This window comes from Perca flavescens, chromosome 22 (assembly GCF_004354835.1).
Source record: "Perca flavescens isolate YP-PL-M2 chromosome 22, PFLA_1.0, whole genome shotgun sequence".
Lineage (NCBI taxonomy): Eukaryota > Metazoa > Chordata > Actinopteri > Perciformes > Percidae > Perca > Perca flavescens.
In genome coordinates, this window is record NC_041352.1 from 13243385 (window position 1) to 13260351 (window position 16967).

A 16967-nucleotide genomic window follows, 5' to 3' on the forward strand; every position below is an offset into this window, starting at 1 on the left:
TCGCTCTATTGTGGATGTAGCACAAGAAGGACACAGGGGTTTGAATAGGAAGGCAGCCAAGATTCTCTTGCAGATTGGACAGATGCATGATGTAGACAAACACACACACAAATACACATGTTTCAGCATATTGTATGTACACATGGGTATTGATACATATGGTGTGTGTGTGTATACAATACACACAAACAAACACACAACCTGTTCACTCCAATCCCCAAACCAGGCCACAAAAAAAAAAAAAAACACATCCAGCATGGTTTACATTACTGCAGTCTTCCAGCCACAACAGAGAGGTGCCCTGACCCCCACAGCATCTGGAACTGAACAACAGGCCTGGCTAACAAACTGCCACAGAGGATGGAAGGAGGAGACAGCCTGAGCCGCTGATTGATCTGCTGGGTAATTGGCTAGGAGCGGCTGAAACAGCCAAAGGATGTATATCCTGTTGGATAGTGAGTTAAGTTCCACGGGCCAATAAACTTTGTTTATGTCCCCTGAGTGAATGCTCGTTGTCTGATGCTGGTGAAGATTTTGTGCCGGGACTTTTCTGCTATGCAGGATAGAGCAAGATGTGACGTCAGAGGAAGGATGGGAGAGAAGTCAAGTAGGGCGGAAAGAGAATAAAGGTGCAGACACACCAGAAAGTAGTACAGCAAAATTCATCCATACATCTTTGTGAAGTGTGTAGTTTTATAAACTTGGTGATGTACTGACAACATGCAGGTCTAGTTGGTAAACCACTGTAGCTAGCCAGTGAATGGATAACACGCTAGCCAGCTGGGAACATGCTGTTGCTAGTCAGTCTCAGCAGCTCTTTGAGCTAGCTAGCTTGTTAACCTTTGTTGTCAGTCATTAAAATAAGTTGTCAGTTAACAGGCTAGTTAACTTGGTCGCTACATAAATTTACAGTTTGACAACTGTCTCTTAACAGTTTACAAACCACACTTATTGAATATTAAAAATGGATGATGATGTAACACATAAGCTAGGACAGCCTCTGTTTTGGACTCTCTGGACTCCTTAAATGTCAGCACTGTAAAGAGGGTTCTATTGGTCAACAAAACCAACTGTGTCAAAGTTCCAAAACATTTCCACTGAAATATTAAATTGTGCTATTTTAAATGCAGGTGAAGTATAATTCCAGTTTCTTACAACTCCTGTTGGTTATGATAACATAACAGTAATAGCTGAGATTTTGGGACATGGCAAGTAAGATGAGTTGAGATGATTAGACGGGTTGTAAACAAGACAACATTTTAGCCACATTACTGCACTTTAATTATAAGGTAAAACAGAAAGTGAGCAGAGCTGGAATGGCACAGGAATAGTGTGTGCACATACAACTGTGGTAAGTAGTCTACAGTTTGTCAAAGTTGAAAAAGGAAGTCAGATATTTCTCTATGATGGATCTTTGTAACATAACCTTTAAGTGTTATGAAAATAAAAACCAGGTTGTAATAAACTGGAATTATCCTTTTATGTGGATATTGGTGGTTTCATAGTTGAATTTCCGGGAGAACCACAGAAAGCATGTAAAACATGTATGCCAAGGTGTGTGAATGGGACATCTTGCTTTAGATAGATCTGGTGCATAACACAGAGAGCATGAGCCAGGCATGTCAGGGAGAAAGGCAAAGAGAGAAGAAAAGAGGTAGTGTTGGCTGAAAAAAAGACATAAGAGAGATGAGTGAGTAGAGCGAGGGTGAAACCGCCCTCTTCCACAGCTGCAAGAGGTGTGCCTGCAATGCTAACTCACTCCATCCATCTCGTTTTGCTAAAACAGAGGCAGTGAAGAGGGAAGGGAGTCTTCAGCTGAGCTCAAATGTAGCAACCGTCATTCTTTCTCACCCGCATACGAGCACAGGATTGTTTTGGAAATAAAATTGATGTGGGCAGCCCTAACTCAAAAACACAAAGCTAGATGAGGGACACTGGAAAACAAAAACAAAAAAAACAAAAAATTCTCCAAACACAGGTCTGTTTCTCCATCTAGACTAATGTCAGCTTCATTCTAACACATTGGAAAGAGTCAAATGAAGAATAAACAAAGATACCTGCTTATTTTCTCTTTGCCAAAGCCCCTTCAGCTAATAGCATCACTTTGGAGAAATTGCATTACACATTAAGGGAACATACCTGTGAGTAATGTACACCTACACATTTTTCCCAGTAGAGAAAAGACAGACCCAAAACAATCAAAGAAACAGTAGGCAGCGCTGAACAATCAGGAAGCAAAGTCCCAGAGAATGTGACTTGCACTGTAGGAAGCACTGATGAGCATTAGAGCAAAACATTGGGAGGCTTTTTTGTTTTGTGACTTATGAGGAGGGACTATATGCAAGCAGCTCATTGAGGCAAACACACTCTTCTCTCAGATCTTGGGAGAACAGCAGAAAATGCACCACAGGAGATTTCTCTCATGAATTTCAACTAACTTTCATCTATCTGTGCTCCTTTGTGAATCTGAATCCCTACCAGTGTTGGGCCATGGAAAATGAAATTTTACTCCCAGTGCCTTAGGTGCTATAGCAGTGAGGGACCAAGTGTTGACAGTGTCTTTATTGGATTTAGGTTGAGAGGTTTTACAATAGAAAAAGCCAGACCACAAACCACAAGCTCAGTTTTCACTGTGAGACATCTATTTGGACTGCTGTTTGTGTATTGACTCTGTAACTGCATGGCCTGTTTCTCACCTACAACTTTTTAAGATTTGGGTAAAGAGTTTAGAAGAAATTTGACATTTCCGTGTTCTTCCTTTCTGAAAATTTCAGCCCAGCAATTCAGTCCTCAATCAGTCAAATTTGAGTGTGTATTTGTTTTTTCATTTCCATTACTCATTTTTCCAAATCTTGACTCTTTATAAAACATCTGCATCTTCAAAATAAGAACCCGAGATCTAACTCTCATCATCAACTTCATCTATTTTACACACTGCAGTCTATATTTTGACCTACTTTCCTAAATCTACTTCTGTCTTATACTATGTGGGTTGGAGAGTATGTTCAACTCTGTCTTAAAATACAGTAAGTGATAACTATCATGAATTTTGACATGCCTCCTGCCAATCTGGTGAATGTCAGTGTCTTTGGAAACGTCATTCTGTCAATGGATGCAATTGAACAAAAAAGCAACTCAAACATTTAAATGTCGGGTGTTGCCACTGGCAAATGACTTTGTAGGCAGATGTGAAACTGGGAAGTCGCTGAACTTTCTGTGGGGCAATGGTGCTGCCGAAGTCAGTTACTTCCAAGAGCGAGGAGTCGATCTCTGCGGTTCAATTTTCAATTTTCCAGTTTGAGCCCATCTAGGTTCAATCTCATGGCCCTGCCTCTTTTATGATAGACCCATATATCCTATTCCAGCTATAATCTTAAATGCCATTTGACTCATTTCATTCCAAAATGATTCTCAGTCCAGTTTGAGCTTGGTTGGGCGATAAGGCACTTAGATCAATCAGTGTCATCTTGATTATAGATACATTAGTCATGGCCTGAATGCTAAATAGAAGAAAACATACAGTAACAGTGCTACCGAAGGTGCCTCGGGTAACAAATGAGGCTGAATGGCATGCTGACCAGTTTCTATTTGATTATTTCTTTTCATGAGAGATTTAAATTACAAATGTTTGAGTAAAAGTCCAAGAAATTATATCAAGCATTTTTCACAGTCCACACCCGCCAACCACTAATATGATAACAAACTGCATTTAAAAACAAAAATATGTTATATACTCAAAACTACACAAATCCAATTTAGGATTTAATTTTTCTTCAAGCAACACAGAACAGTCTTCATATTCCATCTTTAAATGTATTCACAGACAAACAAAAACATCACATCTAAGAAGCAGCTGAAAACCAAATGGGCCCCATTAGTATGCTGTATATACATTTTCTTTTCCACATCCACATAATATTTTCAATAAAAGGAACAGATATATAAACTCTTCTTGAAATGAGTCTCCATAGAGCAGCATCTGCCTCACCACCAGGTCTTGGCTCTGCACACAGCCAGGGACCAGAGAGCAGGGAGAAAGAGGGGGAGAACTTGCAGCTTTTATTTGCTCTGGCTTAAGGTGCTGAAACACCACTTAATCTACCAGTGCAAAGGGTTCTAAGGTCACGGCTTCGTAGGATGAACTGAAAAGCAGAATGCTGCTCAAATCCCCCAACAGCCGTGCACACACAGACATTTACACATGCTTCCTCCACTCAATAATTCACCCTGCTTCACAAGCTGGATTCAACTTTTGCAATATTACATTGTGTCAGTGGTACTATAAGGCTGCCTGTCACAATGTAACACCTTGGCTGTGTCGCTGAACTCCAGAGATGATGTGAATTTTACAGCAAGCAACTTCACGTGCTATGAAGCCTGTTACTGTTCTGGTATGACTCATTATGCTTTGGTTGTATTTGTATCACCATACGACTGATAGTAGCATGTACACTATTTCAAAACTAAATTTTTGTTCCACTGTGAATATATTTGGGCAGAATAATGACAAAGGCGGTGGCTCAATATTTCACTTTCAAGTTGCCACTATTTCAAAACTAAATTATTGTTCCTCCAGGAATATATTTGGTCAGAATAATGACAAAGACAGTGGCCCAATATTTTACTTTCACTTTAAAGTTGCCACTATTTCAAAACTAAATTATTGTTCCACCATATTGTTCCTCCATACAAATAATGACAAAGACAGGATGAAATAATAAAAATAGAAGTCATCCCAGGATTTATTTTGCAAGTTTATACACAGCTTTGGCCTGAGGCTTCCAGCCCTTTCCTATGCCAATGTCCATGTGTGGACTTGGTTGTGGAGCAATAGACCGTGATGGCTGCTGCTATACACTTACAGTATGCTCTGCATGATGCTTTAAAGTGGCATTAGGATAATTTGTTAAGGTTACTTGTAATGCATCTTGGCATTTTTGAGACTAACTAATGGTGCATGAACATGCACTAAAGGAACAGTTTGATATTTTTTTCATTTTCGTGCTAAGATAAGAAAGATTGATACCACTTCTATGTCTGTACAGTAAACATGAACAGTCAGTTAGCTTAGCATAAAGCTAAGACTAGAACAAAAAACAACAAATCTAGCTTTGTCTAAGGCCCCGTTTATACTTGGTGTTAATATGTGATTTCTATCTGGATAGTGACATCCAACGTACAGGCCTTTGGATTTACATCTATTATTTAGTGATATCATTATCCTGATTCTTCCTGTATTGTGATCAGATCTCAGGGAGGACCATTTTGGTCAGGTGGGGCTTGTGAACTTGTCAATGAACATGGCACATCTCAGTGTCAAGGGAAGTGTCCTAACCCTAACCTGAAGATGGGCTAGCTGATCCGATTGTGTTCCGATCCCGATGTGCGCATTTACACCTTGCATTAACATGCCTTTTTTTCCCTCATCCTGATCAAATATCCAAATACAGATTGCACGCGTCATAATGCATGACGTCCTGTCTTGGTGTAGTCTATATCCATGACGTTCCACTTCTGGGACTGTTCAGGTCAATATATATATATATATATATATATATATATATCAATATATGAGGACTATGGTCAACTGCTCCTCAGATCTCTGCAGGGTAAATCCAGACAGCTAGCTAGACTATCTGTCCAATCTGAGTTTTCTGTTTCACGACAAAACAACTTTTGAACATACACGTGTTCCACCAAAACAAGTTCATTCCCGAGGTTATTTTGCAACAACACCGTGGCTCCGTCCGGCGCTTAGCGCTGCCCAAGACAATTGTGATTGGTTTAAAGAAATGCCAATGAACCAGAGCACGTTTTTCTCCCATCCCGGAATGCTGTGTGGACTAGCCAGACCCTCCTCCACAGGGCTTTGGAGGAAGGTCTGGCAATGTGAGACTAGTCTTGGTGTTGTCTTGTTTGTGTAATATGTACAAAAACTGTGTGAAAAAATATTTTACTCTTTGGTTTTTGTACAAATTAAAGAAAGGAGATAAACCATGTTAAGTTTGTTTTATAGGTGTTTTCATAGGCAGATTATGTTTCCGGTCTTTGAGCTAAGCTAGGCTAACTGGCGCTAGTTTTATATTTAACGTACAGACATGAAGTGGTATCAATCGTCTGATCTAACTCCTAGCAAAAAAGTGAATAAGCGCATTTTACAAATTGTTGAACTGTTCTTTTAAGTGTACACTTGTGTGACTATTAGGACGACATCTGGGCTGCATGAGCTGTGACTACGATGAATCAGGTCAGTCAGGTAACTAAAGTGAGTCACACATGCAGCCCGCCACGTGGACTCCACCGCCTGGTTAGCTTTTGTATACTGATAGCCGGTCTAATCATTGTCTTTGTAGCTGAATTAATTCAGGAGATAGTTGTATGTATGGTTTTCAAAAGAAAAGGCTTCAAACCCTTGAAAAAACAAGCTACAGTGCATTTTTCACAGGTAAAAACAGACTAATGTAAAAGTTCTGAGACGCAAGAAAAGACAAAGAATGAGGCATCTGGGTGTAATTTGTTTTACAAATAAATAAATAAATTGCACATTACATCACTGGGACAGCCAAGTTCATTTAGTGACTGTTCTGAGTGAATCTCTAGTTACCCCAGCATTTCTTCCTCTGACGCCACATATACATGGACCTTATTCACGGCAGACATTTTGACTTGTCATAGTAGGAGAAGCACAGCTGAAATTGATAACCTTAACAATGGCTCAATTCCATCAAGTGTCCCAGTAAGCTATTTCAGTGAGTCAGCATATGCACAATACCAGGGCCTCTCCTAAGTGGAATGCAGCCATCATTAAAGGTTTTGAATACACCTGTGCTTTTCCTACTATGACATGTCAACATGTCTGCCGTGATAAAGGTCTATTGAACTCATAACATCTGCAGACTTTAAGTGCTTCACTGAAGTACGTCAACATTTAATATGACTCTGGATATTGTGAGGGTCCAGTCCCTGCTTCTTTATCCACTGCCTGCTGTACTAACCGCATTAGTCATCAGCAGCACAAGGCTCTGAGAGGACACTGGCAGAATGTGAAGGAGAGGCATTGGAGTTTTTATCTTTCTGCACCTTAAATGACTGAGGAAAGAGAGTTAAGTGGAGCTGATTCATGTCACCTTTGTTGCCTCTTTTTTCTCTCCCATTCATCAGAGGAAGGCTGTGTGAATTTGCAGGGTTAGCAGAGCAGCTGCAGATGTGAGACACTATTCACATTGCCAGATTTCAGAGTATCAAGTCGAGTGAGTTCCAGACTTTTATCTTCTTTAATTATGTAAATCATATGCCACATCATGTCGAGAGGCAGGTTTTTTCTTTTTCTTTCCTCTCAGCAAATTTTCAATGAAACTCCCAAAGGAAGCAGCGGAAACAATGCTTCAATTGCACATCATAGAAAATGTGCTTTGGGTTCTTTATCTCTGACTATCGAGGGTGGAAATAAATTATTATGCTTTCTGTGTATCTGATTTCTTTGTAGTGACATTTCTCGCATTAATATACTTACATTTTGAAATCTATTAGGGAAGACAGTTTTCCACACTATCCCTTACTACATCAGGAAACCCAGACAAATACAGTATTATTAAATGCTATCATTTATTAAAGAAGTAGTTAAACATTTTGGAAAATATGCTTACTTGCCAAAAGATCAATAGGCTACTGATGTTTGTATGGTGAATTTAAATCTACAGTACACCAGCTACAGCTGCTCTTACGCATGCACGCACACACAGTGTGTACATTTCTAGCTAACGTCTGTGCAGCTGGTACATGGGCTTTTTGGGGGGAATCAACACGGACTGCACAACAGGTCCAATGACCCAAAGTGAAAATTTGCTTTCTTTCGGTTTTCAGCTTTTGTGCTAAGCTAACCGACTGCTGTCAGTAGCTTTGTTTTTACTGTACATGAAAGTGCTATCAATCTTGTCGTCTAACACTTAAACTTAGAATAAGCATATTTTCCAAAATGTCAAACTATTCGTTTAAAGGTAACATGAGCTAAAATGCTATTCATTCAATGATATCATTGGTATTATTATGGTAAAGCCACTCAACTAGCCTTGCTGCTGAAGAGCACAAAGTCACATACACATATGCAACTAGAAGCACAACGAGAGCCCAGGCATGCCCAATTCACAGCGTTAATGCAGGAACCCAATTATACCGACACCACATGAATGCAGCACAAATGCCCTATCTCGCAATGTTAATAAAAGTAATACAAATTTGTGCACTTCGGATTCGCGCTAAAATGTAACGGGTTTTGGCCCATGCTACACCATTCCACCAAGTTTCATGAAAACCAGGCCAGTAACAAGCCAAGCCGAAAATACGACCTCCTTGGCAGAGGTAATAAATGTCTTTATAGTCAAATAAAATAAATAAAATCAAAATTAATAGAGCTGATGTGTATAACACAGCTGCAATATAAGAGATTCAGCAGACTGCAATCTTTATAACACAGCATATATCCATGCATGACACTGCCTTCTCTCTCTCTTGTATCTGACAGCCTGTAGCTGTTACGCTGAATACTTTGAGCTATACAGCAGCTTTATCTCAGTGTAGTTTTACATGAGCAATTTAACTTCTACTTGCAAATGTCAGAAAGTAGCAGTATTTCTGCTTAACAATCCATGGTCCTTCACTTTATTCCTTTTTTTTCATTTCCATTTACTGCACTTTTTCACTGTGATTTCCCATGAAGAGCTTCAGCGTTCTGATTTCTTGAGAACATACAGACAGACAGACAGACAGACAGACAGACAGACAGACAGACACACACACACACACACACACACACACACACACACACACACACACACACACTCAGGTGGTCGGAAGGTTGGTGGTTTGATCCCTGGCCCTGCATTCCATTGTCAAAGTGTCCTCGGGCAAGGCGCTGAACCCCTAATTGCTCCCGATGCAGCACTATATGTGTGTGAATGTTTATCTGATGAGCAAGTGGCACCTATTATGGCAGCCACAGTGTGTGAACGGTTCCTGTACTGTGTAAAAGCGCTTTGAGTAGTTGTTAAGACTAGAAAAAGAGAGAAATCTATAGTCCCTCTTAACCTTTTTTTAACAACTAGCTGCATGTTTTTCGGATGAAAGCTTGATGTAAGTGTTTATCATATAAATAATGACACATTCAAATCTCTGATGGTAAACTACCCAGTGAAGGTGCAGTGGATGTGGAGACAAATTGACAAACTGCTTGTGGTTCCTGGCACTGTTCCTTTCAAGGCTCAAACACACTACAAAGTTGACAGTGTTATTAAACCCAGTCGAGTATAGGTGAAAGAATATTAAATCTTGGTTATGCCCTGATTCCTTGTCATCAATCCTCACGCTGCTTCAGTAATGGGATCTCAACCAAAGATAAGGTAAATTAAGAAAGCCAAGGCTTAACACACAACCATAATTGCCACGACTGTGTTCGACAATACCGATTAGTTTGCTACGCTCCTCGGCTTCTTCCAGCCTTGTAAACTGAGGAGTGGTGCAGCTGAGCTGAATTAAAATTTGACACTGCTCCACATCACTCCAGATATAAGAGAGAGAAGAAATAACAGCCCAGTCACAAGAGTGTCCCAGCCAATGATAGTATATTGCCAATGGAAATACAGAGTGTGGGCAGACAGACAATCAATAAAACTGCAAGAGGCTCCCACAAGGGCGAGTTCCCTGGATGATGTTTGTTATTCATTCGCAGCCTTGCTGTTAAACCTATAAAGCATGGACATACTCGCAAAGAAAGGAGTGAATTGACAAGAGCAGTGAGGCATTAACAACTACAAAAATTTACCTGCAGTGAAGTTGTATCTTGCTGAAAATCCCACCGCTTCCAATTCACCATCTGTAACAAATTTTATCCACAGATATCGGCCGCTACTCCTGATATCAGGCGGGCTGTGCTGACCGCAGTACCGTCCGAGTATCGGGGAGAAGCCAAACGGTCCATCCCGAACCTCAATGTTGTCAAATTTACATTCCCAAGAGGACTCGATTGAATAATTCTCCTCAAAGTGTAGATCAATACACTGCCGTGGAGGAGCTGGAAGACACAATGAAAATAATTACCAACTAGCATACAGCAGGGAGTGAAATATTAGTCATGCTTCCATTGATGAACGTTCAACCTGTTTCATTATCAGCACTGCTCAATACTTCCAATCCTGGCTGTTAGTCAATTTATTTCTAACACACCAGTACTGTGATAGTTATTAGCCTCTACATTCACTTTGGGGATTTTAATATCCTAATTATCTGTGCTGATCAATAAAATACCACCTCCTAATGTGAAAAATACCAGCCTGTCCAACAGACCAATACATCTCATCACGGTCTAAAAATATACTGTGATTTCCCCCACAGGATAAGCCCAGAAATGCTTTAGCTTTAGAACAAATAGCTGAATCACGTCGCTTTTTTAAAGAGAATATTTACCTTCAAGGATGTAAACACACTCTGTGTCTGGGGGGTATTTGTTTGGGTAATTGGGAGAAGTGAAGAGCCCTCCTTCTGGTTCTTTTACCCAAGTTCCACATTGACCCGCAGGCTTCACTCCAGAGTTGTTCTTCACTTAAAGTAGAAACAGCAAAAAGAAAAAGACAAAGTGAGAGATTAAAGCTTGGAAGAGAGGATATTTAGGGAGTAAAGATGTGCAGCTTTAGTGATGGCGATTACCTGCTGTATCCTTCCTTGTTGCCCCAGACAACCCAAGTATGAGAAGACTTGCAACAACTGTAAGGACATAAAGACAATGCATTTTTGATAGGAACCTGTGACATGCATATGTTTTTTTTTTCTGGGATTTCCTCTGTTTTGTGCACAGTTTGATTTCAGCTGATGGAGGGTTGAGTCAGCAAGGAGCACATTTCAGGTTCTAGGATTCATTTACAGTGTTATGCTAATGATAAATGCTAATTTATGCTAATGCAGCCCTATGCCTGACAGTAACATTAAAGAATCCCCAAAACAACACACAATACCCAACTAGTTACAGTAACGGGCAATTCTTGGCATCTCATCAATTATGATTTATATATTCTGTAATGTCAAAACATAGAAGCATTTATAGCGCTAATAGACTCCACATAACCAACAAGCCTGTACTGTAACTCTGTGCAAACACATAATCTGAGTGATTCACCAAACTCCTTCCAAAAATAAGTATTTAAATATTACTAAAAAGAAAGTGAACTACGACCAAAAGAGTACTAATAAAATAACCAGAAAATAAATACAAATGATAAAAATAACAAAAAATGACCCAAAATGAGGGAAAGGTAAAAATAAAACCACAAAATTATTGATCAAAAATAACTAAAACATGACTAAAAATGTCCAAATAATACCTACAAATGATAAAAAAATAACTAAAGAAAGTAAAACCAAAAAGGACCATAAAATAACTAAAAATGACTAGTGTACCTAAAAATGACTCAAAATGATATCAAAAAAAACTAAAACATTGACTTAAAATTACCAAATTGACTACAAATGGTAAAAATAAAGAAAATTACCTAAACATTACTAATAATTATCAAACTAAAAAACTCGATAAAAAAAAAAACATCTAGGCTATAGGCTATATGATGAGTTGTCACAAATCAGTTTTCTTAATGAGTCTTTCCTCCCACAAAGCGAAGTTCATTTTAAAAAAAGAAACGAAAAGAAAAGGAAACCCTACAAGAACTTGCAGTGACCTTCAAGTTACAGGTTGCAGGATGCAGTATGTCTGTATCACCTTATGATATTCGTTCCATCGCCATTCTGCTCCTATTTTGAGTTTATGCTGTTGCTCTGATATATAGCGTCCGTTAACGCCGATTAAAGGATTACTCTACTTCTCCTTCGTTAGGGTACAAGCAAGCAATAAGAGCTCTGAGCAAGTGTGCTTCAGCTGATGAACACGGATGTCTTACCGTGATGGAAGATGTGCCCATGTACCATGTCTGTTCCTTTCACAAACGTCTTCAGATTCAACTAATTCCATTTAGATTTAGGAATACTTGAAGAGAAAAAAAAGATTGAGATGAGAGTTTCTGAAAATGTACTCCGGCTCATACCATACAACCTTTCGGTGGAAAAACAAAAACAAACAAACAAGGGAATTTACTCCTTAATAAAATCTTCAGTGGGCGAAAAAAAATCCTTGCAGATGAACTAATCACCAGTTTCATATAAAACCAGAAACAGTTCTAAACACTCTCCCAATTTCCATCCAAGCGTTTCTAATTCCCTTTGGTGCTTTTGATGCACTGAAAGGATTAATAGTCCCGTCATCAGCCCTCCTCTAATCGCTCCACCTTTCCAATCTTTGGGAAAATATCATGGACAGCCTTGTTTTGTCCTCTTTGGTCCCTTTATCAGGAGAGCGGATCCTTCAGGAGCATGTGAAACCACGCACCACGCATTTCTGCAGCGTTTTCTTCACTCTTTTGCGGTGCGTAAAATCCCCTGGAAAACACCGGGTCGGGTAGCCCACACAATTAAGTGGGTTTTCGTTTGGGTTTCATTTGACGCGTTGTTCTGCATCCCATTCCTGTCTTCTATCAACTGGAGAGTCCCCGCAGCGAGCGGGAGTTAATGTATGATCTCCCTCCTCTTCCGTTCATTCAGCACTACAGCTGAGCCGTCCAATGCGCCACAATCCTCGCGTACTTCTGAAGCACGCATTCAAAACTTCTCCAGGACACGGCTTCATCCGCACACGCTCACACGCACCACAAAGAGTAGATAAGGAAGCGCTTATGTGTGCGTACATGAGTGTGTGTTACATTATACGCACGCGCCGCAGAATTCATTTCAGCTCGTGGAGATCTGCCGCGCAATGGAAAATGGAAAGGTAAGCAGAAAAATACAATGAGATATGGAATGGAAATGGAATAAAGAAGCACAATTATGTCAGAGGGTGAGTTCTATCCATCAGCGTTATCAAACGTGAAGCTGCAGAATGAAATAGACCGGAGAAATACAACATTGTTATGTTTAAACAACTAGAAGCGTCAAAGCACGTCTTTCATCCTGCTTTTGCTCATCCACATCAGGCTTTGTTAAAACTCTTGCTTTTACCATCATTACAATGTATTGTATTTGGGATGTAGCCTAAAATACTGCCCACTTCAAGGTTATCATGGACAACAACTTCAGATTCCCTTTACCTTTCCATGTTTCCAATTTTATTTTCAAGAAATGGAGAGGTAAAGTAGCCCTTTTTCCTTTTCTCCCCCCCCACATAACGTTCCTGAGGTGTGAGTGTCAGGTGTAGCCGCTCCCACACCTGATGACAAAGCTGATCAGAGGGTGCCCAGGGACAAGTCAAGGGGCTCAGGCTCCCAAAATAGTTTTGGCACCCAGCAGATAATATCCATCTTCAGATTCTCCTGCTGCAGAGGCAATCTTGGACCCAGCCCCCTCTGTGTGTGTGTGTGTGTGTGTGTGTGTGTGTGTGTGTGTGTGTGTGTGTGTGTGTGTGTCTGTGTGTGGGTGTGTGCGTGTGGGTCTGTGCGCGTACATGCGTGCGTGTGTTAATGTTACTGGTTAGCATCCGCTGGACAATTTGGATCAGCTTAAAATACACTGTTAATGAACCATCCTCCTCCTTTTGTAGTGTTGTTATGCCCCTGACAGACTTGAGTACAAGGCTCTTTTCTGTCTCTCTTCCTCGTGCGTTTTATTCTAAACCCTCTTGAGATTTCGTAGATAAAGACGCACCATCATCTCTAACTTACTGCTCTTAATTACATCCTGTCCCAGAGATGGGCCTGTTACTCACTATTCTAAAAGTGTTTGGTTTTTACAGCAGGTAATGCAGACTTTTCAGGAGCCACGCTGACTTTGAGAATACGTGTGGGAATGGGAAATCTCAGAACTCTTTTCTACTAATAGGCTCCTGCTAATCTGTTATACAGAACAATTTAATGGACTTGGGATTTAGACCTCCCTAACACGAGAACTGAAGCTAAGCCAACCACTTTCTTACCACTGTACAGTCAACTCCCATGGAGCTTGAAGCTCACAGTGTAGCGTTGCCCGCTTTGCTTTCTCCAAAATTTCACAAACACAACATGGCTGAAAAAAATTTAAAATGTCAATTTCTCTGCAAAGCCCACAGTCTGAGGGGACATCAATAATATCCACGCCAAAATACAATGCAGTGCCCAAAGCTAGTTATTGATTAACAGTGGTGCTGTGGTGTCTGACAACTTTATAAGCACAACACCACATGTTTCTGATGGGTAAACTCTGAGATAAAACAGCAGAGCTATAAGGGAATTATTCAAATGAGGCTTATCTGGCCCACTGTATGCAACAGTGGCCCTGGAGAATTTAACAGCAGCCTCTGGTTTAGCTCTCCAGCATGTATAAACTGTTTGACTGAATGGCGCCGAGGCAGTGGGAGCATCTCAGAGAAATAATTCATTCAACAGCAGCCTTAAAGTCTGCCATTTTTAATTAAGGAAGTCTATCATTTGGCAGGAGATAACTATTGTGCTGTGTCGGCCTAACCTAAATTTGTAATTGTAATCAGTTCGGGGAAATGGGACATCCATGCAGGCCAGGAACCACATTTTTAACATGCAGCACACACATGACTACAAGGACAGGTAAACATATCAATACATTACACAGGTACTGCTCTGTTTGCCATTTTATCTTCAATTAAATCTCATGATTGCTCATTGTCCATCTTGACTTTAATCAATTCAGTTTCTCCAGCTTGTTTTCCCAAACATCAAAGATCATAAGCTTCACTTAAAACATGTAAACGAGCCGTCACAACAAGTACATTATCTTGTAGCATATAGAAAGCAGCAAGTAACTTGTGATTGCAGTTTGTTCATTTGGCTCAGACCTGATGTGCAAAAATGGGGATTCACCTTCCACCTTGTATCATTCTAATGACACTGCCAGCACCGTTTCTTTTGTCAGTGTAACAGGGGACAGCACTAAAGCGGATAAACACTTAGGCTAATGTCTCCTGCCCGGTGGGACTGAAATTAACCTTATTAGTAATGCATTGAGCAGTTTGTTGGCCTTCAAAAAAAAACACCATTTATTTGTCATTCAAGGTGCCTTGTAGTTCATTAATCAGGACCCAGTTACAAGAAACGGTTACTCTGACCACGGGCAAATTTTGAGCTGCTGTTTATGCTACATTAGCTGTCTGGGTCTCTGGTGATAGACTGCCTTTATCCTGGCCCTAACACCTGGGGCCAGTGGGAAAATAATTCCATCAGATGATAGCCCATAAACTACCTGTGGCTTCATTTTTGTTGAGGTGCCTTTGTTAGTTTGCAATGCAGCATGCCATTATACTGTAAGTCCTGTGTTCTCTCACAAAAATGCACTAGGCCATCTTTTACTGTACAAAATGACAAATAGTTAAAGAAAACTATATCTCACACAAAAATACTGATACTAAGTATCTGCGAGTTGCCAGTTATTTCTTTATTGATTAATCTGCCAACTATGTATTTGATTAATCAAATAATCATTTGGTCTAAAAATGACAGAAGATAAAATTTAAATGCACACAACACATCGCTTGTTTTGTCCAATCAACAGTAGAAAACCTAAATATATTTGATATTTTGGAACAGCACATTTTTTGAACAAATAGTTTTCCTGTCAATCAATTATTTGATTGATCAACTAATTGTTTTAGCTCTACACTATTGACGTATGAAGGTGACATATGCAAATAATCATAAATTATGCCAAATTATAGTATACATTTGCACAATTGTGGCTAACCAACACTGGTTAGAGCTGAAATGTTAATGATCTGGTATGAAGAGGTCATACCGTTATTACTGTATAATGACTGCAAGCCTTCTAATGAAGGGTCAGGAAAACTAATTGCATTTTACATTGACTTCACTATGTGTTTAAACAGTCCGTATACAGTATAGAACTAGCCTGGCTCCGCCCTCCTACGTACTTCCGCTCAATTTTTATTTCCCTTCAGTACTCCATCTGGGTTTGCGGTATATTATTGGGTTTTCTCTGGCCAAATATTTGGCTGTCCAATCAGCAAACAGAGGGAGTGGCTGAAAACAATGACGTTGAGGACGTGCGATAGAAAGATGCGAGCAAAGCCATTCGGTCCGTTGTGGCAACGCTGCCGAATATCCAGAAGTTAAAGCCTGATCAAGAACAATATTTGCCGAGTTGTGTTGGGGGTTCGGGAAAAGTTAGATTTTCCAGCTCGCTCCGTTAGTGGTGAAGGAGTTGGCTAAGGCTAACGCAAGTGATAATGCTAATGCTAAATATAAGCTGAAAGTTGTCGGTCTCCCCTCTTGTTGCACATGCGCATGACATACGTCACAACCAAATGTTAGCCCAGATCCAGAGTGGCTCTGGGCAGATCGGATAGTTTTAAACTTCAACAGAGTACCCGACTTCAAGGAAGTTAACACTTGTCAATGGAGAGTGGCCAGACTCTCTGTACAAATGAAATGTACAAGAGTCTGGTAGGACCAGGCTAGTATAGAACATCCAGAAGGTCAAATGTGCTTTGTTACCTGCACCTTCTATCACATTTACAGATGGAAGCAATATGTGCTCCATGTCCTTTGGGTGAAGAATTTAAAATGCAGGGCCACTACAACACACAATTCTCAGTAGCCTATATGTGCCTACAGTTAAATCAGAGGCATCAGTCCATAGAGTAGTTAATACTGCATGGATATCTGGTTTGAATGCACAATCAGAACAAAACCCCACACATCTGGGACATCAATAAATCGCCCATTGTTCCTAATGCTGATGACTAAAATCACATTTTGCAAGATAAACTTCAAATGTTTGATTCTTGAATAGTTTTGTTTGAGTTCTTCAAAGTGCTCAATTTTAATTTCACTTTGAACTGCTCCACATTCATCTCTCTCATGTCTCTTCAATGCTGCAACTCATCTGTCAATCACTGTGGCTTTATCCATCCAGCA

At 40.1% G+C, this 16967-nt stretch overlaps 1 protein-coding gene across 1 annotated transcript in view; it reads right to left on the reverse strand.

The window, feature by feature from the left end:
• neto1l (neuropilin (NRP) and tolloid (TLL)-like 1, like) overlaps positions 1-12694 on the reverse strand; it is a 73371-nt gene extending 60677 nt beyond the window's left edge. The window contains exons 1-4 of the mRNA XM_028569538.1: positions 11940-12694; positions 10699-10755; positions 10459-10593; positions 9818-10066 (exon numbers count right to left, since the gene is read on the reverse strand). Of these exons, the coding sequence (XP_028425339.1) occupies positions 9818-10066; positions 10459-10593; positions 10699-10755; positions 11940-11967 (469 nt within the window). The 5' untranslated portion in view covers positions 11968-12694. The remainder of the gene's footprint in view (positions 1-9817; positions 10067-10458; positions 10594-10698; positions 10756-11939) is intronic.
• Positions 12695-16967: the final 4273 nt, after the last annotated feature.